Consider the following 22,251-nt stretch of genomic DNA (forward strand, 5'->3'; position numbering starts at 1 on the left):
GCATGACACTTCAGGGTTCTCAGGTTTTGTGACCAATCTGCTTAAAAATGCAACAAATATTCAATTCAGTGTGTGCACAGGCCCATGGGTGGCAAGTAATCCAATATATGAATGTGTAATTATGTGCTGCAATATAGAAAAATATTCAGAATTGAGCGTCCTCAATTCTTCACATGCTGCAACATAAAAATCTGAAATTACTCACAAATGCCAAAAATTCATCTGATAAGAACAAAAGGTTCAGATCCTACTAGATAAATTGTTCTTGCATCTTTTCCAGGCAAGAGAACTCCCTGGCGAGGAATTCTTCTTTTTGGACCACCAGGAACAGGGAAGTCCTACTTGGCTAAGGCTGTGGCTACAGAGGCAAACAACTCCACATTCTTTTCAATATCTTCCTCAGATCTGGTTTCCAAATGGCTGGGAGAAAGTGAAAAGTGAGTAAATCTGATAATCACCTTGTACTCCAAATATGTATTAACACTTTTCCATGAGGATTTCAGCATATATTCCATCTGTATGCCCAGATAAAAAGGGGCCACATATTGTCTGCTATTGATGTAAATAGGGAATTCATTAATTGACATGTCAGTGGGTAGCAATATGTGTATTGAACAAGGCAGTTCAGATTCTAAATCCATGTCATAAGCTAGAAGATCAGCTTTTAAATTTTGCAATGGATTTGCGGCAGCCACACATTGTATTTTTCCTTGATGTGGGAAACCTGCACTGCTTAAAGGGAATCTGTCACTAGGTTTTTTCAATGTAATCTGAGAGCAGTATGATGTAGAGCTTGAGACACTGATCACAGCAATACATCACTTACTGGGCTGCTTTTGATACAATCAGTTTTCTATGCTGCAGATCTATCTGTATCAGAATGCTGTGCCCTTTAATAGGCAGCTTTCTGTGTACACTATACATTGATAGAAAGCTGATAATCAATGGTGGGTATGGGGTAACAAAGAGCAATTGACTAGGAGACACAAGACACCTAGTCCTGTAATGAACTCTTGCTGATAAAACACTGATTTTATAGACACAACACACAGTCTAGTAAGTGACACATCGCTGGAATCATGGTCTCTGTTCCTACGTTATACTGATCTCAAATTACATGATAAAACCTGAACACCCTTTAAAGTGCATCAACACTTTCTTTAACAATTTTTGCCAGAGCTGTATATAAAAAAAAAAAAGTAAGAGACCACTGCACAGTTTTATAAAAAGCAGCTTCTCTACATGTGTGACAGCCATTCCATTCCAGTGTCAGTTGAATTCCAACCAGAGTACACTTCATTCTACTTAATGTGCTTCTGATTAGGTGATCACCTGACCCAAATCTTATTTAATGAAGGAAAGTAAAAAACCCCTGCCGTGATGTTCACAATCCTTTTGCAATAGGACAAGTTGAATGGCAAAACAAGTGCTAGTAATATAGTAACAGGAATGGAAAAATAACTTTTAACCATGCCCAAGGAGTTGAAAAGAAAAGTCTTGAGTGAGGAAAAGAAGGGCTGAATTCTAGCTTCACTAGCAGGTACAAGTGAGCATCATTTTGCCTTCATTTTTAAAATATCTAAGATGGCAGTCCATTAGAACAAGGTGAAGCGGTAGATATTGGGGGACAACAAAGCTACAGACCGGCAGAGGGTGAAAACAACTCTCCACTGACCGGTATGACCGTCATCTTATTCGAATGTCACTCAGCAACCGCAGGATGACATCAAGTGACCTACAAAAGGAATGGCAAATGGCAGCTGGGGTGAAGTGCACGGCAAGAACAGTTCGTAACAGGCTCCTAGATGCAGGGCCCAAGTCATGTAAAGCTAGAAAAAAGCCTTTCATCAATGAGAAGCAAAGGAGAGCCAGGCTGAAGTTTGCCAAAGAGACTGGAGTAATGTAATCTTCACTGAGTCTAATTTTCAGCTTTGCCCAACACCTGGTCGTCTGATGGTTAGACGGAGACCTGGAGAGGCATACAAGCCACAGTGTCTTGCACCCACCGTGAAATTTTATGGAGGATCGGTGTTTATCTGGGGATGCTTCAGCAAGGCTGGAATTGGCCAGGTTAATCTTTGCGAAGGACTTATGAATCAAGCCGCATACAAGGTTATCCTGGAAAAACAGTTGATTCCTTCTGCTCAGGCAATGTTCTCCAGCAGGACAATGCACCATACCACACAGCTAGGTCAATCAGTGTGTGTGGATGAAGGACCACCACATCAAAACCCTGTCATGGCCAGCTCAATCTCCAGACCTGAACCCCATTGAAAACCTCTAGAATGTAATCAAGAGGATGATGGATAGTCACAAGCCATCAAACACAGAAAAACTGCTTACATTTTTGTACCAGGAGTGGCATAAGGTCACCCAAAAGCAGTGTGAAAGACTGGAAGAAAGCATGCCAAGACGCATGAAAGCTGTGATTAACAATCATGGTTTTTTCCACAAAATATTGATTTCTGAATTCTTCCTGAGTTAAAGCATTAGTATCTTGTTTCTAAATGATTATGAACTTGTTTTCTTAGCATTATTTGAGGTCTGCAAGCACTGCATTTTTTTGTTCTTTTGATCATTTCTCATTTTCTGAAAATAAATGCAAAATTTAGTGCTTGGAAATTCGAAGACCTGTTGTCAGTAGTTTATAGAATAAAAGAACAATTTACATTTTACTCAAAAATATACCTAGAAAGAGAAAAATCGGACAAACTGAAAATTTTGCAGTGGTCTCTTAATTTTTGCCAGAGCTGTATATGCAATAATTGCATGAACACACTGCAGCTCTTGCGTGCACAGAATATTACGAGTTGCACACTTTTGACAAGTTTTTTGAGTGGTCAGGGAGAATCACACTTGTTTTTATTTAAATCTGTATGTATAGATATATCCTTATAATGTAGAGTCACATGTTAAAAAGGATTTATAAACTTTAAACATTGCTGATTATTGAGCTTGATGTGTATTACAGGTTAGTGAAGAATTTATTTCAGCTTGCCAGGGAACACAAGCCTTCAATCATCTTCATTGATGAAATTGATTCACTTTGTGGCTCCAGAAGTGAGAATGAAAGTGAGGCCGCCCGGAGGATTAAAACTGAATTCTTGGTCCAGATGCAAGGCAAGAGATGCTAATCAAGAGTTAGTTTTCCAGTGGGAATTTGAGAAAAATTATGGCTAATTTTCATTACTCATTATTTTTTTTTTTTTTTATTTTTTTTTTAGGTGTTGGTGTTGACAATGAAGGTATTTTAGTACTTGGAGCCACTAATATACCCTGGGTGCTGGATTCTGCAATTAGGAGACGGTATGCTAACTTTTGTTTCTAACAATGATTTTTAACTTGATTACCTACAAGTTTGCCTATGTGCTAGCTACTAATCCATAGAACAGAATGGAGGAAGGAAGGCTGAGCTTATTTTTTGGGTGCAATCAAGAAGGTTCACAGTCAATAAGGTTAAGCAAAATGATTAATGGTATAACTGTTTGAAAAATTGATTTAATTTTATCCGTTACAAAACTTACAAACTATGCTTTATGTAGCCTCACACACGTCTTGTCCTGATATAGTGAAATAGCGAAAGATGAAAATAACAATGGCAGATTACTCCTCCAATACTATTTCACATTAATTACGGTAAATGCTACCATATGCACATAATTGAAAATGAGACCAACAAGTACAGTGACAAGTAAAAATAAAAAAAATCCAAATTGCACCACTTTTCCACCATTAAAATCAATTTTTTTAAACATATACTTTTGGAATTGCTCAGAAAAGTCCAATCTATGAAAATAAAATAAATAATTAACCCCATCGGCAAACACTGTAAATGGAAAAAATTCAAGAATGCCAAAATCAACTTTTTTGGCCACTGTAATACCACAAAAATGATGCAACAAGTGATCTAATACATTATGTCTATCCCAAAATGGAATGGAATAAATTAAAGCGTCGTCTCGCCCCGCAGAAAGTAAGCAGTCACTGAGTTCCATCGGCCGAAAAATGAAAATGTTACAGATCCTGGAAAGTGGTGGCATAAACGCCACCATTGGGGGGGGGGGGGTAAAATTCAGGGGGCGGTTATTATTTTAGTGGTGAAAACAAAACAACGTATTTGGTATCGCCGTATGTCAGAAATACTTTTTTTTTTTTTTTTTTTCCCCACAGTTTCTCCCCACTTGGAATTTTTTTCCAATTTTCCAGTTCACTATGTTGTAAAACAAATTGTCATTCAAAAAAAAGAAAAAAAAAAAAACCAAGCCCTTAAATATCTATATGGACAAAAAAATAAAAATGTTAATGATTTGAGAAGAATGGGAGGAAGAAAGAAAAACTGAAATTTTCCATGTCGTAAAAGGTTATTCCTACCTCCAGTCACTGCTGAAACTAAAATATCTTTTTGTCTATGGGCCGGCGACAAGAGGTGGATACTCTGAAAATAGCCAAATTGTATACGCGGTTTGCATAATTTCCACTCGCTTTTGTAGGACAGCCTGCTTGGCTATCTTTTTTGGTGCATAGACATAGTAATTCATGGCTAAGAACGAAATATCTGAGATTGAGCCAATTTTTGCTTAAAAAGGTATTTCAATCCTTGATGGGTTAAATTAAACCTGACCAAACACATAAGAATCAGTGTGATAACTGTACAATAACTGGGCACATTGGAAGACAGGAAGAAGTATTTTGGTTGATTATGTTTGCGCAATTTGCTAAATAATGTTTATCATTCTACAGATTTGAAAAGCGAATTTATATTCCTTTACCAGAAGCACATGCCCGGACAGATATGTTTAAACTCCATCTTGGAACAACTCCACACAGTCTTACGGATGCAGACTTTAGAGATCTTGGAAAAAGAACAAATGGGTATTCTGGTGCAGACATTAGCATCATTGTACGGGATGCCTTAATGCAACCGGTCAGAAAAGTTCAGTCCGCTACCCACTTTAAAAAGGTATGCTTCTGTTCATTTTATAATTAATTGCTATTATTATACATTACTACCTCTCGCTTTTTACCCCCCCTGTAAACCTCCCCTCCAGGGAGTTCCCTAAGTTTTCTTCTTCTCATGATTGTATATACTGTTGTGGGCTGTCAATTCTAACCAACTGGGCACCAGATATGCCACATTAATCTTTGCACTGCCCTATTAAACACTCCATCACCAGGGTTACAGTGCTTAATGTCTGGTCAGCTCTGTATTCCAGGCATTAGCTAGGCTAGCTAATTATGTGACAATGTTATGTAAAAGCAGTAAAAAGCATATGGCCCAATGGCCTAACTTTAAATATGTAAAAACAAAGGATAAAAAACAATCGCATAAAATATATGTATGATGCAAACAAAAGTGCCCCCAAATACAGTATAATACCCTCACAGTACCGTCCACACGCACAGTATGATGACCCTACTGTACCCCCTCCCTCCATTCCCCCGGCAAAGAATGGTGACCTCATCACAGTATGATTCTCCAACTTTAATCCCCGCACAGTCCTCGATATAGTATAATGGCTGAAAAAGTGCTCCGTACAGTATAAGGGGCCGCACGTAGTGCTCCATACAGTATAACTGGGCCCTGCATTGCCTTCCTTACAGTATGAGCCCACACATTGTTCCATGCAGTGTAATGGCCACAAAATGTGGCCCATCCAGTATAATGGGCACCACCTAGTTCTCCATACAGAATATCAGGGCCCTGTATTTCCTTCCCTACAGCATATTGGTCCCATTTGGTGCTTCATACAGTATAATGGGCCCCACATAGTGCTCCATACAGTATAATGACCCGCATAGTTCTCCATACAGTATACTAGGCCACACACAGAAAATAATAAATACTCCCCTCTGCCCTTACCCTCGTTGCTTCAGTCTCTTCATGGTGTCTTCGGATGTTCTGCAATCTCGTTACAGCGGGCATGTTGTAATGACGTCAGAGGTGCAATGCATTATCGCTTTAAATTCTGTCGGCCTCTAAGATGCCGATATAGTGGAAAATGCGATGCCAAGTAGGTGACTCGCCTGTCTTCGTGGACCAAATATACTCACCCTGCGGGACAGATTTGGCCCACGGGGTCAGAGTTTTACCCGGGAAACTGAGCGCAGTGGTGGAACGGGGACAGGTGAATATGGCATGGCTCACCCTCCCCCCAGTCCTACTCACCCTCCTGGTGTCTGCATATTCGGCTCTGCTACATCTCAGTCACGGCATCTGCATCTCTCTTCCTGTCGTCTTCCTGTGTGGTCATGTGACACCGCTCATTAAAGTAATGAATATGCACTCCACCCCTATGGGAGTCGAGACGCATCCATATTCATTACTTTAATGAGCGAGGTCACATGACTGCACAGGAAGAGAGATGCAGACGCCTGGACTAAGATGTAGCAGAGCCTAATATGCAGACGCCAGGAGGGTGAGTAGGACTGAGTATGATGTCTTCTGCTCCCCCGCTAGCTTTCTGGCGTATGACTCATGTATAAATCTGAGAGGGGCGTTTTAGCACAAAAAAAGTGCTGAAAATCTCTGCTTATATACGGTAGTAAAGGATTCATTGGACAAAGTATGATCTAATGTCCAATAAAGAAACATGTTCTGCGTATCGCTGCAGGTATGTTTTGTGCGCATTTGTTTGTGTAGGATTTCATTTTTATTTATTTTCAACCGTAACAGGTTCAAGGTAAATCCCCACTCGATCCTAATGTAATTTGCAATGATTTACTTACTCCATGTTCTCCCGGAGATCCTAATGCCATTGAAATGACATGGGTGGACGTTCCTGGAAATAAGTTATTGGAGCCAGTTGTAAGCATGGTAAGTTCTATTTAGCACCTATATAAAGTGTAGAGCTACAGTAGTAGCAGAAGAAATTCTGCTGATGATTTTTTTTTTGCATTTTTTTTTTTTTTTTTTTTTTTAAACCAACTCTGACAAAATGTTTTCTATAGTGACTCTTGCTTTTAGACACTCTCAATAGAATATTTTGTATTTTTTTGCTTTAGTTATTTCCTCTCCTAATTTTTCAATTGACCTAGCCATATTAAGGCTTATTTTTTGCATGATGCATTGTAGTTTTGAATAACACTATTCATATTAATATACAGTATACCGATAATGGGATAAAGATTCCAAGTGAGGGCGAATTGAAAAAAATGTCTGCGTTTTTGAGGATTTGTTTTTACCATATTCACCATGTGGTAAAAGTAACTTTTTAAAATCTTACTAAAAGTAGAATAAAGTTATGTTGGTCCAATATTTACAGTAATGTGTTTTTTTGTTTTTTTTTGTTTTACTACCAACGAAAAAGTAGCCACGGTCACCATATTCTGAGGGACATGCCTAACTTTTTTTTTTTTTTGTTTTGTTTTTCAGCTTAAGAGTTGTGTTTGAGGGTCAAGTTGTAGTTTTTCTTATTGCTACTATTTGATGTCCAGAATTTTTTTTATCTCCTGTTATTTTTTTAATCTTGCTATGTATATTTTGGGGGAAAGGAGGGTAATTTCACACTTTAATTTTAGTTTCTTTTAATATCTTAACACTTCTCTATTAGCCCCTGGCTGGCATAGTAACCCATCAGCATCCAGAGATCACGCCATGGGGGAGGGGAAGGATGCACATTGGAAACTACTCCCCATTTTTTTTTTTTTTTTTCCTTCTCCCCGCACACATTCCCAACTTTTTAACCATTGTCACAGTTGACCATTGTGATGGCAGCGTGTTCTCCTGTGTGCCAGCTACATTATAAAGCCAATATACCCACTCTGTATTGAGCTACTGAGCGCCCCCTCCTTCCGATTACAGTTCTGCCATATATGTATGCCGTACATATCCAAGGCGTTGAAGGGGTTAGTCCAAAACTACACGTTAATTTTGATCCTAAATGTCTAATGTCATAATCTAACTTCTTTTCTACTATACTTTAATTAAAAACACTCACTACCATTCACTCGCTACACCAACTGCTTTCTTTTTTTTTAACTTCTGGTGTGATGGCATTTCATTTAAGAATCCACAGTACTTGCTAGGATACTTAAACGACATGTCATTGGGGAAGGGAACTACATTTACTGCTGCAGCTGCTTTCCCCACCTTGAAACAAAGCGTCATCAGTGACGTCGATTTCAGGGGCTGTGCCTAGTCTCTGCTCTACTGAGCTTGCATTTGTTTCTCAATTCAGATGCTCAATAGTTCCATGTGCGATAATCCTTTTTCAATGCTCAGTGATGGTGCGCTCCCTCACCGGCTCTTATGATAAGTGATGAACTGGCCAAGAGCATTGGGAAAGAGCAGGAGTAGCAGAGACCAGCCCTACCCCCCAGACTGTTTTGGGGGATGGGCCTGGTCTTTGCAGTCCATGGTCTCCTCAATATCTCCTTTACAATGCACACGGACAATGTGCTCATCACTTCTCATTAGCGCTGGCAGTGTCACGACGCTCATGGTCACTGTGCATTGAAAAGGAATATCACACAGTGAGCAGGGAGGTCGTACTGAGCATACGCTGGAATTAACAACTGCATGCTCAGTAGAGCAGTAATTAGCCCAACCCCTGAAACAGATCACTGCTGCTTCATTTCAGGGTAGGGAAAGCGGCTGCAGCACTGATCACAGCACCTTCTCCCGATGCTGCTTGAATATCCCAGCATGCACTGGTGGTTCTCAAACGAGATGTCCTAAAACAGGAAGTTTTTATAGAATGAACCTAGTTAGGGCAGAGAGGGAATGGTAGGGACTTTAAGGTTTATTAGAAAAGTGATTTAATTATTATATTAAATAGCCATTTAGAATTAAAATCAACATTAGTTTCGAACTACACCTTTAGCGATCATCAGCAACTACTTAATGTATATTCTGACCTCTTTAGTAATAACACTTTTTAGTTTGAGCAAATGTCGCCAAAATCTGCATGTAGTCTCAAGAATCTGAACGTCTCCCTTCTGGCCTGCCATCTAATAATTATGATTACCAGAATTTCTTTAGTCCATTTATCAAATGTAATATAACTAGTAATAAGAGAAAGTGAAATGTATCATTCTTTTAATATGAATCTTATATTAATATTATTAGTTTAATTGCTGTCGTTCAAAAGAAAATTATATTTCACATTTGCCGATCTCTAAATCCAGCCTTGGGGCCAGGTGGGGTAAGGGAACGCTTTCTAAATATACACCTGTTTTTATTTTCAGCCTGACATGCTTAGGTCACAAGCTCACACCAAACCGACTGTAAATGATCAGGATTTGGAGAAATTAAAGAAATTTACAGAAGACTTCGGACAGGAAGGTTAAGCAAACTGAAAAAAAGAAATGCAAGGTTGCCTTCAATAGCTTTCCCTATTAATAGATATCCCTATTTGTTACGGCACTACAGAATGATATGCCAGAAAAACTGTTCTCCCAAGTGATACTCTATGAACCGATCCTCTGTATTCTTCTGAATCATCTTATACCCTATGTATGGCAGACAATATCCAAACATTAGGACTTCTGTATGTAGTCTTCAGACTATAGGTCCACCTTACAGCTTTCTATAGCAAGCCCAGCTTTTGTATAATTGGAACGCATTATGCTGTAATAAGGATCTTGTCCGTTCAGCTGGTGGAGACAATTGGCACTTTTAAAGTCTGAATTTTACTGAACTTACTAATTTTTTTTTGTTGTTGTTTTGAAAAGCAGACAAATTTGATTTTGTGCACTCATTCCATTATTTAAGTACCATTTGTTAACAACTACCGTAACTGCAATATTTAAGTATTCCGTAGAATGTGGATATTTTTTTTCTAAGATTTATCAAATAAAAAAAATGCTTTTTAGTTCTCCAAATCACAGAATTTTTTGTATTTTTTTGAAAATACAATAATATATGAATGTATATACTTTGTGAAAGTTACTCTTATAGTCTTGAAAAAGTAGCGGCTTAGCTTGTTATACAGTTTGTGTGTGTATATATATATTTTTTTTACATTTCCAAGTATATACTCAAGTCAATCACATGCCATAATTACTGTGGTTTCACTGTCTAATTACAAAATGTATTTTACAATTGTCTTCCCCACCCCCATATAAAATTTCAGGACATAAGAACATTCCCGTTAATTTAAGGGTGTCTATCGTGAGGTATCTTGCACCTGTCCTACTCATCAGAGTGGTACATGTGCATATAAACATGTAGATATCTGTAGACATGTCATCAGTGCCGCTCATTTCCCAATTTGGAAATGAATGGCACTGGTCTAATTTTTTATTTGCAATTCCTATAGTGGTACTTGATGGGATTTTGTTGGGTGAAAGGGATTCCTATTTTCTATACTGTAGATGCCTTGCTTAAATACTCAACATAAAACGAATAAGAACACAGTAAACTTATGAATTCTGCAACATGACTGTATTCGGCAGTTTTGTAATATTAAATGACATTGTGCCTTGTAAGTAAAAGGGTTAAACAAATTTATTACAAAGCGCTCGTTCCTTGACTTTGTCTTATTTCAGCAGTCTCCTCTTGCAATACTATTATCAACAAGCATGTTAACAAATGGATGTTTCCTGTTTTTCGTTTTTTAATGTGTTTTTCTTTTGTGGCACTCATGGCAGTGGGATTTTTTTTTTTTTTTTTTGTTTATCTTTGTGTCCATTCTTTTATGTGGAATCATATGGCTGCTGAGTCTTCTTGTGCACTCAATAAAACTCTATTCTTTTCTGGACATGTGTATTTATTTTGCATTTGTATACAGAATTGCTGTTAACCCCTTAACGACCAGGCTAAATTTTTGAAATCTGACCAGTCACTCTATGTGGTACGCTTCAACGGATCCCAGTGATTCTGAAATGTGTTTTTTGGTCACACACTGTACTTCATAATAGTGGTAACATTTGTTCCATATGACTTGAGTATATTTGTAAATATATCGCAAATTTTTGAAAACTTTGCAATTTTCAATTCTTATGCTTTTAAACCAGAGTTATGTTACACAAAATAGATTATAAATTATCGTTCATTTACCACATGTCTACTTTACCTCTGCATCATTTTCGAAACACATTTTTTATTTTTTTTGTTAGGAAGTTAAAAGGGTTAAAAGTTGATTAGAAATTTCTCATTTTTCCAACAAAATCTATTTTTATTTTATTTTTTTTTTTTTAAGGTACCACATCACATTTGAAGTGACTTTGGGGGCCTATATGACAGAAAACACCCAAAAGTAACACTATTCTAAAAACTACACACCTCCACAGTACTCAAAACCGCATTCAAGAAGTTTACTAACCCTTCAGGTGCTTCACAGGAACTAAAGCAATATGGAAGGGAAGAACTAACATTTTATTTTTTTTCACTAAAACTTCACTTTAGCCCCAAATTATTTATTTTCACAAGGTTAACAGGAGAAAATGGACCCCGAAACTTGTGCAATTTCTCCTGAGTAGGCCGATACCCAATGTGGAGGAAAACTCATGTTTGGGTGCATGGCAGGGCTAGGAAGGGAAGTAGCATGGTTTGACTTTTGAAACACAAAAATGACTGGAAACGAGCGGAATGCCATGTTGCATTTGGAGAGCCTCTGACTTATCTAAACAGTGGAGTGTTAACACCCCCACACATGACCCCATTTTGGAAATTGGACCCCTCAAAGAATTTATCTAGATTTGTGGGGCACACCTCTAACCCCCAGGTGCTTCAAAGACGTTTGTAATGTAGAGCCGTGAAAATAAAAAAAAAAATATTTCCAAGACATCCCTCCTGACGCTACCATGGAGGTCGTTCTTATCCTTTCAGGGACAGGAAACACGAAAGTTTAAAAAGCTCTACCCATCCTCACCCTTTAGTATATTTCCTGTTCCTGTGAGGATATGCACGAGAGGAAGACTCAGAGTTACCTTCGGAGGTTGCCACAGGGGGCGCAGCTTCTCCTTCCCCCTGTCAAGCGGTTTGTGGCCGATGCAACATGAAGGAGGATTCCTCAGCCCTAACCAATTCAAGCGGTGCTCCTGGTCCACGAACCGCTTCCCACCTGTGGGGTCTCTTGGCTGTGCAGCCTGCCTCCGGCATGCCAAGGAATCCGGTTTATGTGAACCATGCCCAGTGGTGCATTTCTGGTGACGTCATCCAGGTGCGCAGGGCGGGGTAGCGTGCACTTTCTGTTAACCCCTTAACAACCAGGGGTATTTTTGGTTTTGCATTTTCATTTTTTGCTCCCCTTCTTCCCAGAGCCATAACTTTTTAGTTTTTGGTCAAAATGGCTATGTGAGGGCTGGTTTTTTTCGGGACGAGTTGTACTTTTAAACGACACCATTGGTTTTACCATGTCATGTAGTAGAAAACGGGAAAAAAATTCCAAGTGCGGTGAAATTGCAAAACAAGTGTGCAATACCACACTGTGTTTTGTTTTGGCTTTTTTACTAGGTTCACTAAATGCTAAAACTGACCTACCATTATCATTCTCCAGATTTCAAAAAACTGACCGTCACATCCAAGCATATACTAAGTGTGAACAGGTGCTTAACCTAGAGACACCAACTCGTATACACTCCAACAAAATAGGAAGCACACTGTAGAGCCATAGCATGCAAACATGAAATATGAAAAATGAATTGCATTACTGCATTAGAAATATGAAAAATTGAGAAGGCTTAGCGCATAAAATGGCCTATTTATGTGTACCTGGAAGCCACGGTAAGGTGTTTCTCGTTTTCCACGACCCTAACCTCTTAACCTCCTTGCTTTTACTGAAACCTGGATCCAGCAGTCAACTACCGCTGCTGCTGCTCTTTCATACGGGGGGACTAATAATAGAATAATAATCTTTATTTTTATATAGCGCTAACATATTCCGCAGCACTTTACAGTTTGCACACATCATCACTGTCCCCGATGAGGCTCACAATCTAAATTCCCTATTAGTATGTCTTTAGAATGTGGGAGGAAACCGGAGTGCCCGGAGGAAACCCACGCAAATACGGGGAGAACATACAAACTCCTTGACTACACTTCTCTCATACCCCAAGATCAGACAATAGAGCAGGTGGAGGCGTTGGTCTGCTCCTATCACCCAAATGTACCTTTCAGGTTTCCCTCAACTACCCTCACTAGTCTTCCCTTCTTTTGAGGTCCATGCTGTCAGACTCTCTACACCCCCTTCTCCATGCAAGTGGCGGTGGTGTATCGTCCTCCCGGCCTCTCTCATCAGTTCCTGGATCATTTTGCCACTTGGCTTCCACATTTTCTCTCCTGTGACATCCCTACCCTCATCATGGGAGATTTAAACATCCCCATTGCTCTTCCCCTCTCCCCGTCTGCTACTCACCTTTTATCTCTAAGGCTAGTTTCACACTAGCGTTTATGAGCGCAGCGACGGCCTGCGCACGGCCGCCGCTAAGCCGCGCCCCCTGCCGCGCCTCCGCCGGTAGCTCCGCCCACCGGTGCATGACGCTGCATGCGCCCTGCGTCCCCTATCTTTATCACAGGGGGCGCAGGACGTGCGCAGTATGCGTTTGGCGGCGCATGCGCCTTTTTGACGGTGCGCCGACGCAACCAAACTGCAGCAGGTTGCGTTTGGCGCAGGTCGGCGCACCATCAAAAGGACGCATGCGCCGCCAAATGCATACTGCGCACGGCCTGCGCCCCCAGTGATAAAGATAGGGGACGCAGGGCGCATGCAGCGCCGGTGGGCGGAGGCGCGGCAGGGGGCGTGGTTTAGCGGCGGCCGTGCGCAGGCCGTCGCTGCGCTCATAAACGCTAGTGTGAAACTAGCCTAACCTCCTCGTTTGGCCTTTCACAGCTTACTAATTCTCCAACGCATGAAGACGGAAACTCCCTGGACTCAGTCTTTTCTTCTCGGCTTTGTGCTCAGTCTTCTCTCGGCTTTGTGCAGTAGATGATTTTGCAAACTCCCCTCTCCCGCTCTCTGACCACAATCTTCTTTTCTTTCATTCTCTATCAAGAGCTGCCAGGCTGCTCAGGTCACCCCCACTGTCCATACTTATAGAAACATACAGGCCATTAACACCCAGAAACTTATGAAGAACTTGCAGTCTTCTTTGGCCCCTATCTCCTCCCTCTCATGTCCTGATTCTGCATTGAAGCATTACAATGAAACACTTCAAAGTGCCCTGGATGAATTTGCACCCCCTATAAATAGAACACCACAACACAGACGGCGACAACCCTGGCACACCCTGCAAACGCGTTTCCTGCAGCGGTGCTCCAGGTGCGCCGAACGTCTGTGGAGAAAATCCAATCTACACAAAGATTTCATCCACTATAAGTTTATGCTTCAAACATACAACACTACCCTTCACCTCTCCAAACAAACCTATTTCAACACCCTCATCACCTCACTGTCCAATAACCCAAAACGTCTCTTTGACACTTTTCATTCTCTACTCAACCCAAGAGTACAGGCCCCAACCACGGAGCTCCAAGATGACTATCTGGCCAATTACTTCAAAGAAAAAATTGACCAGATCCGACAGGAAATTATCTCCCAATCACCTCATACCATGCACTGTCCTCCCTCCCCCACTGCATCTAGCTCACTCTCTGATTTTGAATCGGTCACAGAGGAAGAAGTAAGGCTAGTTTCACACTAGCGTTTATGAGCGCAGCGACGGCCTGCGCACGGCCGCCGCTAAGCCCCGCCCCCTGCCGCGCCTCTGCCGGTAGCTCCGCCCACCGGCGCATGACGCTGCATGCGCCCTGCGTCCCCTATCTTTATCACGGGGCGCAGGCCGTGCGCAGTATGCGTTTGGCGGCGCATGCGCCTTTTTGACGGTGCGCCGACGCAACCAAACTGCAGCAGGTTGCGTTTGGCGCAGGTCGGCGCACCGTCAAAAGGACGCATGTGCCGCCAAACGCATACTGCGCACGGCCTGCGCCCCCAGTGATAAAGATAGGGGACGCAGGGCGCATGCAGCGTCATGCGCCGTTGGGCGGAGCTACCGGCGGGGGTGGGGCTTAGCGGCGGCCATGCGCAGGCCGTCGCGCTCATAAACGCTAGTGTGAAACTAGCCTAAGCCGGCTCCTTGCATCTTCTCGCCCAACCACTTGCACCAGTGACCCATTTCTGTCACATCTCCTCCAGTCCCTTTTCCCTGCTGTCACTCCTCACCTAACTAAAATATTTAACCTCTCTCTTCTGGTATCTTTCCCTCCTCATTTAAGCATGCCATCATACATCCACTACTTAAAAAACTATCCCTCGAACAAAACTGTGCCGCTAACTATAGACCTGTCTCTAATCTTCCCTTCATCTCTAAACTCCTGGAATGCCTGGTCCACTCCCGTCTTATCCGCTATCTCTCAGAAAACTCTCTTCTTGACCTTCTCCAATCCGGTTTCCGCTCTTTACACTCTACTGAAACTGCCCTCACTAAAGTCTCTAGTGATCTACTAACAGCTAAATCAAATGGTCATTACTCCAAGCTAATTCTCTTAGATCTCTCTGCAGCATTCGACACTGTGGATCATCAGCTCCTCCTCACTATGCTCCGTTCCTTTGGCCTCAAGGACACCGTTCTCTCCTGGTTCTCCTATCTCTCTGACCGCTCCTTTACTGTATCTTTTGCCGATTCCTCCTCCTCTCACCTTCCCCTTTCTGTTGGGGTTCCTCAAGGATCGGTTCTAGGCCCCCTCCTCTTCTCCTTGTACACTGCACCTATTGGTCAAACAATCAGTAGATTTGGTTTCCCGTACCATCTCTATGCTGATGACACCCAATTATACACTTCTCCTGACATCACGCCAGCCTTTCTAGAAAACACCAGCGATTGTCTAAACGCTGTGTCTAACATCATGTCCTCACTATATCTGAAACTGAACCTGTCAAAGACTGAACTCCTTGTGTTTCCTCCCTCTACTAATGTACCTATACCCGACATTGCCATTTCTGTGTGTGGTTCCACTATTACTCCCCAGCAACATGCCCACTGTCTTGGGGTCATACTTGACTCCGAGCTTTCCTTTGCCCCCCACATTCGATCACTGGCTCGCTCTTGTCATCTGCACCTCAAAAACATTTCTAGAATTCGACCTTTTCTTACTTTTGACTCTGCAAAAACTCTTACTGTTTCTCTTATTCATTCTCGTCTCGACTACTGTAACTCTCTTCTAATCGGTCTCCCTCTTACCAAACTCTCCCCACTCCAATCTGTCTTGAATGCTGCAGCCAGGATCATATTCCTCACCGATGCCTCTACCTTGTGTCAGTCATTACACTGGCTACCCATCCACGCCAGAATTCAGTATAAACTTATTACCCTCACCCACAAAGCCCTCCATGGCTCAGCACCACCCTACATGTCCTCCCGTGTTTCAGTATACCACCCTACCCGCGCCCTCCGTTCTGCTGATGACCTGAGGTTAGCATCCTCAATAATCAGAACCTCCCACTCCCGTCTCCAAGACTTTATACGTGCTGCGCCAATTCTTTGGAATGCACTTCCCAGGTCAATACGATTAGTCCCCAATCCCCACAATTTTAAAAAACCCTGAAAACGCATTTATTCAGACTGGCCTATCGCCTCAACACATTAACCTAATCTATCCCTGTGTGGCAGAGCCAAAAGTTTTACCATAACCAGGTTCCCCGCATCATGTTCCCACATGCTTTATGCATTCATCAGCCCTCTGTGCCTGTACTGTTACACACTTAACATTATGGTTGGTCCATACAATCAGGGCAACTGTTACCACCCACCTTTCGTGTCTACCTCTTTCCTCATAGATTGTAAGCTTGCGAGCAGGGCCCTCATTCCTCTTGGTATTTGTTATAATCTATGTGATTATTGTTATGCTGTAATGTCTATTGTCTGTACAAATCCCCTCTGAAATGTAAAGTGCAGCGGAATATGTCGGCGCTACAGAAATAAAATTTATTATTATTGCCAATCCTCACTTAGGCTAAAGTCTTCATCTGTATGGGAACCTATGCAAATCCTCTCCTTAGACAGAAATCTATATCTCTGTGGAGGGGTGGTGGCCCTGCTGTGAATAAAAACGCCTGCGGCTAAGAGGTGGAGTGCTCAGTCAGAAGGTTAATGAATACAAATTTCAAAAAACTGACCGTCACATCCAATCATAATCTAAGTGTGAACAGGTGCTTAACCTAGAGTCAGCAACTCATATAAGGCTTCCAGGTACACATAAATTTCCCATTTTATGCACTAAGCTTTCTCAATTTTTCATATTTCTAATGCAGTAATGAAATTCATTTTTCATATTTGCATGCTATGGCGCTACAGTGTGCTTCCTATTTTGTTTGAGTTGGTGACTAGGTTAAGCACCTGTTCACACTTAAGCCCCGTCACACATAGCGAGATCGCTGCTGAGTCACAAGTTTTGTGACGCAACAGCGATCTCACCAGCGAGATCGCTGTGTGTGACACTGACCAGCCCCCCTGCCGGTTATCGCTGATCGTCCTGGAATAGCCAGGACATTTTTTTGATCGCTGGTCTCCCGCTAGCCATCACGCATCGCTGCGTGTGACAGGCGGGAGACCAGCGATCAACGTGCTGGTAACTAAGGTAAACGCAGGGTTTCTAAGCATCGGGCGGTGCTTAGAAACCCGATGTGTACCATAGTTACCAGCGCGCTGATGCAGGGAGCTGGTAACCAAGGTAGACATCGGGTTTCTACGTGACGCACGCCCTTTAGAAACCCGATGTGTACCTTAGTTACCAGCTCCCTGCATCAGCGTGCTGGTAACTAAAGTGCTCGGCATCGCTGGTGAAGCTGTCTGACAGCTCACCAGCGATCATGTAGCGACTCACCAGCGATCCTGACAAGTTGATATCGTTGTCGGGATCGCTGGTGAGTCACTATGTGTGACGGGGCCCTTAGTTCATGCTTGGATGTGACAGTTTTTTTTTTTTTTTAAATTTGAATTCATTAACCTTCTGACTGAGCACTCCACCTCTTAGCCGCAGGAGTTTTTAATCACAGCAGGGCCACCACCGCTCCACAGAGAGAGATTTCAATCAAAGGAGAGGATTTACATAGGTTCCCATACAGATGAAGACTAGTCTAAGTGAGGATTGGCAAGGTTAGGGTCCTGGAAAGCGAGAAACGCCTTATCGTGGCTTCCAGGTATACATAAATTGGCCATTTTATGCACTAAGCCTTCTCAATTTCTCATATTTTTAATGCAGTAATGCAATTCATTTTTCAGATTTCATGATTGCATGCTATGGCGCGCTACAGTGTGCTTCCTATTTTGTTTGTATGATTATCCAGGTCATTACGAGTACATAGACACCAAACATGTCTAGGTTCTTTTTTTATCTAAGTGGTGAAAAAAATTTCCACATTTTTGTTAACAAAAAAAAAAAAAAAAAGTTGCCATTTCCGAGACCCGTAGCGTCTCCATTTTTCAGGATCTGGGGCTGAGTGAGGTATTATTTTTGGCGTGCCGATCTGATGTTTTTATTGATACCATTCTGGTGCAGATATGTTCTTTTAATTGCCCGTTATTGCATTTTTGCAGCAACCAAAAAAAAAAACTGTTAATTTGTTATAACTAACCACAGTTGATTACTATGCCCAGGCAATGCCGGGCTCTTCAGCTAGTATTATATATAATAGCTCTCACGTAGCCCTCAATATGGTATAATGGGTCCCATAGTCCTTCATATAGTATACTGCACCACATAATCATCCATATAGTATACTGCACCCCAAAGTCCACCATTCGGTATAATGTACTCCCCATAATCCTCCTTATAGAATAATGCACTCTACATAGTCCTCCATACAGTAGAATGTACCCCATAGCCCTCCATATAGTATAATTCACTCTCGATAGTTCTCTATATAGTATAATGCACTTCAGTCATCCATATAGTATAATGCGATCCCCATAGTATGCCATACAGTATAATGCACCTCAGTCATCCATATAGTATAATGCACTCCCCATAGTCCTCCATACAGTATAATGCACGTCATAGTCATTCATATAGTATAATACACTCCCCAGAGTCCTCCATACAGTATTGTCGAGGTAGCTATTTTGGGAGGGCTAAATTAACCCTTCACGGTTGATCCAGTGATTTCCAAATTATTCCAGTGTTGCTAGCAACTCAAATGACCACACGGAGACTGGGGTCTCTGTACGGGAGGATCGAGGCAGATCACGAAGCCCCTTTATTTTAGTGACATCTTTTATAATCTTTTGCTAAACTATGCAAGGTTCTCAAGTACCAATAGCATCATTTCACTTTATAAGCCAATAATATTGCAAGAAAACCGGAAACTACATATAAGTCCGTATCCAAATAGAAAGTAGTATAATGGCATATTCTTCAGAGTTTAACATTCCCACCTCCCTTATCTTACACAGATGGGAACAGTCTGGTTTCATGACAGCCCATGCCAATTATAAAAATTTATCTTACAACAACAAAAACGGAGAAACGAAACCTTACAAAGAAATGGAGAAGTGAAAATTAAGCTCTGATTTTAGTATTAACCCCTCACATTCCCCCCTAGATAAATTTTTTTAACACATATGCAGCATCAGAGGTGCTATCCCAAGCTAACAGCTTGAGGGGTACTGGTCTTCACATGACTGATGCCGTGTTACCAGTCATGGCTGTCGCGGCGCACCCGTCCCCCATGTATACTGCAGTTCACGAATAACAATTTTTGATGACTGTGGTGGGGAACTTTTGTAGGTAGCCATGTGCTTGGCTTCAACATCTTCATCAAGTAGCCTTTTGAGATCGGTGCAGAGAAGAGCAGGGGCAACGACACCTTTGGTATCATCATTAGCTGGCTTAGTGCAGAATTTCCTAATACATACAGAAATACTCCAAAGAACATATACAACAAGGATACAGGCAGCAATGTGCAACAAGCTTTGTAAGATCCCAGCTATCCAGCCCCCAATTCCCTTAAACCAATTGGCTGGAATGAGAAAGGAGAAGGTGTCTGACCACCAACTGTCCTTAGTACGATCATTGTCTTTATCATATTGATCTCTGAGTCTTTGAATATCTTCTAACTTTAACTTCTACCAATAATAATATGGAAAATGCGAAAAACCAAAACATCATGCCCCTTTATTTGCTATTGGCTTGTTGGGTGATGAGGAGAACTTGATAGGGACCGTCATACAAGGGTTCTAGTCCGTGCTTTCTGACATGCCTCTTCACGACTACCAAATCACCAGGCTTCAGGTTATGACAGGTGTCAGTTTCTGCTGAATGTGGAAAAGAAGAGAAAACTAGAACATAGGTGTTAGTAAGATTTTTACTAAGCTGAATAACACATTGAACAGCACGGTCAGTTTCTTCTGATAACTGCTGAGGCTGGAAATTTGCAACTGGGGGCCTAGCACCAAACAATATGTCATATGGGGACAGGCCATGTTTTGCAATAGGGGTAGTACGGATATGGTATAGTACAATGGGTAGGAGCTCTGGCCATGGAGCCGTAGTCTCCTGCATCATTTTGGTCAATTGTCCCCTTCAGTGTGCAATTCAACCTCTCAACTTCCCCACTGGATTGTGCGTGGTACGGAGTATGTAGGGCTACAGTTGATCCAAGCATTGTCAGAAGTTCTTAGTACACATGAGAAGAAAAGGTCGGACCTTGATCACTTTCAACAACTTCTAGAACCCCATATCTGCATATAACTTCCATCACCAGTTTCTTCGATGTGGTCTTTACAGTCATGTTGGTAACAGGGAATGCTTCCGGCCAAATGGAGAACCGGGGCCCAGTAGAATTTTTGCACCAGTGCCTGATTTTTTCCTCGATGTGTAGGCCCATGTGGCAATAGCAGGGTACATCCGCTTAGGGAGACACACGAGTTGGTCCTTTTTCCAGAGACCATTATCCATTTGTGCCCCATCAGTCTTCCATTGCTTCACCTCTTCCTTTGGAGACATTCACTGCATTGTCATTAAGCGGGGTCCGACAGAAAACTTCAGTCTGTTGTAGATCCTCAGGTTCTTGTAGGGTCAGTGCTTCTTGTAACTGTTTACGCTGAGAGCGTGTGGTCACCATAGTTGGTATGGTTGGTTCAACGGATAAGAGAGCGGCGGCTTTTGCTTGCATATCCGCAAATGTGTTGCCAACAGTCTGTGGTCTGGTCCTAGGACCGTGCGCCTTAACTTTGATAATAGCCACCTGAGTAGGTAATTTGATCGAGTCATGAGGGTTTTAACAGCTTCAGCATTTTTCACTGGGGTTCCGGCAGTAGTAATAAACCCTCGATTGGCCCATAGAGCCCCAAAATCGTGAGCAATGCCAAATGCATACCGTGAGTCCGTGTATATATTAGCCCGTCTGTTCTTGGCCAAAGTACATGCAGTAGACAGAGCCTGGAGTTCTGCTTCTTGTGCTGACTGTAAGGGCGGGAGCGCAGCTGCGTGCACTACAGTGTCCTCTGTGGTAACAGCGTATCCAGTGTGGAATCTACCAAACTCGTCAGCATATCTTGAACCATCCGTGTATAACACCAGATCAGGATTTGGGAGTGGATTCTCACTGACATTTGGTGGAGTAGCTGTTTCTTCAGTCAGAAATTGGGAACAATCATGTTGGAGGTAATCCTCATCACTGCCATCTTTCCTTATAGTTCATTATACCGTCTTTCAAAGCGTTGTAAAGGGGTTGCATTATGCGGGATGCATCCGGTATCCACTGACAACAATAAGTGCATAAGAAAACACTGGAGTTCAGTTTCATCTTTTGGGAAAGGAAGGGAGCTGACAGCTATTATTCTTCTGCGAGGTGTCTGGCACCCTGAAGGAGACAGTGACCCAAGAATATCACTTGACCAAGGCAGAACTGAAGTCCCGAGGCCGAAACCCGACAGTTCAGTGCTGCCAGATGCTTTAAGGAGGCTAACAATGGCAAAAGACACCTGCTCATATTTTTTTTGCAAACTGGTTGGGACTGTTTTGGGCCCCTTGTGGCATAACTGTCCATGTTAACTGTCGTCCCTGATGAGTGAATGCAAATAGAAACTGGCAGTCATTGTGTAACGGAATGCTAAAGAAGGCATTGGTAAGATCAATAACTGTAAACCAAGCAGCATCCTGGGGTATTTGGGACAAAAGAGTATGTGGATTAGGCACCAGGTTTGAGAAACACTTTTACTGGTTCTACAGGCATTTTCCCTATATCATTTGACCCTTTTGACAGGAGTTTAGATAGTATCTCTGAAAGATTTGGGGTGAGTCACTGATCCTCAGGCAATATTGGGGGTGGATCTGAGCCTATCAGGGCCATCATAACTGTAGGAAGGGCATGC

At 42.1% G+C, this 22,251-nt stretch overlaps 1 protein-coding gene across 1 annotated transcript in view; it reads left to right on the top strand.

Annotated features, from left to right (window-relative positions):
• The window catches only part of VPS4B (vacuolar protein sorting 4 homolog B), a 62,966-nt gene extending 52,266 nt beyond the window's left edge, over nucleotides 1-10,700 (top strand). Inside the window, exons 6-11 of the mRNA XM_073550173.1 lie at nucleotides 281-437; nucleotides 2,972-3,120; nucleotides 3,225-3,306; nucleotides 4,741-4,960; nucleotides 6,674-6,814; nucleotides 9,187-10,700. Coding sequence (XP_073406274.1) covers nucleotides 281-437; nucleotides 2,972-3,120; nucleotides 3,225-3,306; nucleotides 4,741-4,960; nucleotides 6,674-6,814; nucleotides 9,187-9,288 — 851 coding nt within the window. The 3' untranslated portion in view covers nucleotides 9,289-10,700. The remainder of the gene's footprint in view (nucleotides 1-280; nucleotides 438-2,971; nucleotides 3,121-3,224; nucleotides 3,307-4,740; nucleotides 4,961-6,673; nucleotides 6,815-9,186) is intronic.
• The last annotated feature ends 11,551 nt before the right edge of the window (nucleotides 10,701-22,251 follow it).

The sequence above is a fragment of the Dendrobates tinctorius genome, unplaced genomic scaffold (genome assembly GCF_039654945.1).
Source record: "Dendrobates tinctorius isolate UK_male_01 unplaced genomic scaffold, ASM3965494v1 ptg000163l, whole genome shotgun sequence".
Taxonomy (NCBI): domain Eukaryota; kingdom Metazoa; phylum Chordata; class Amphibia; order Anura; family Dendrobatidae; genus Dendrobates; species Dendrobates tinctorius.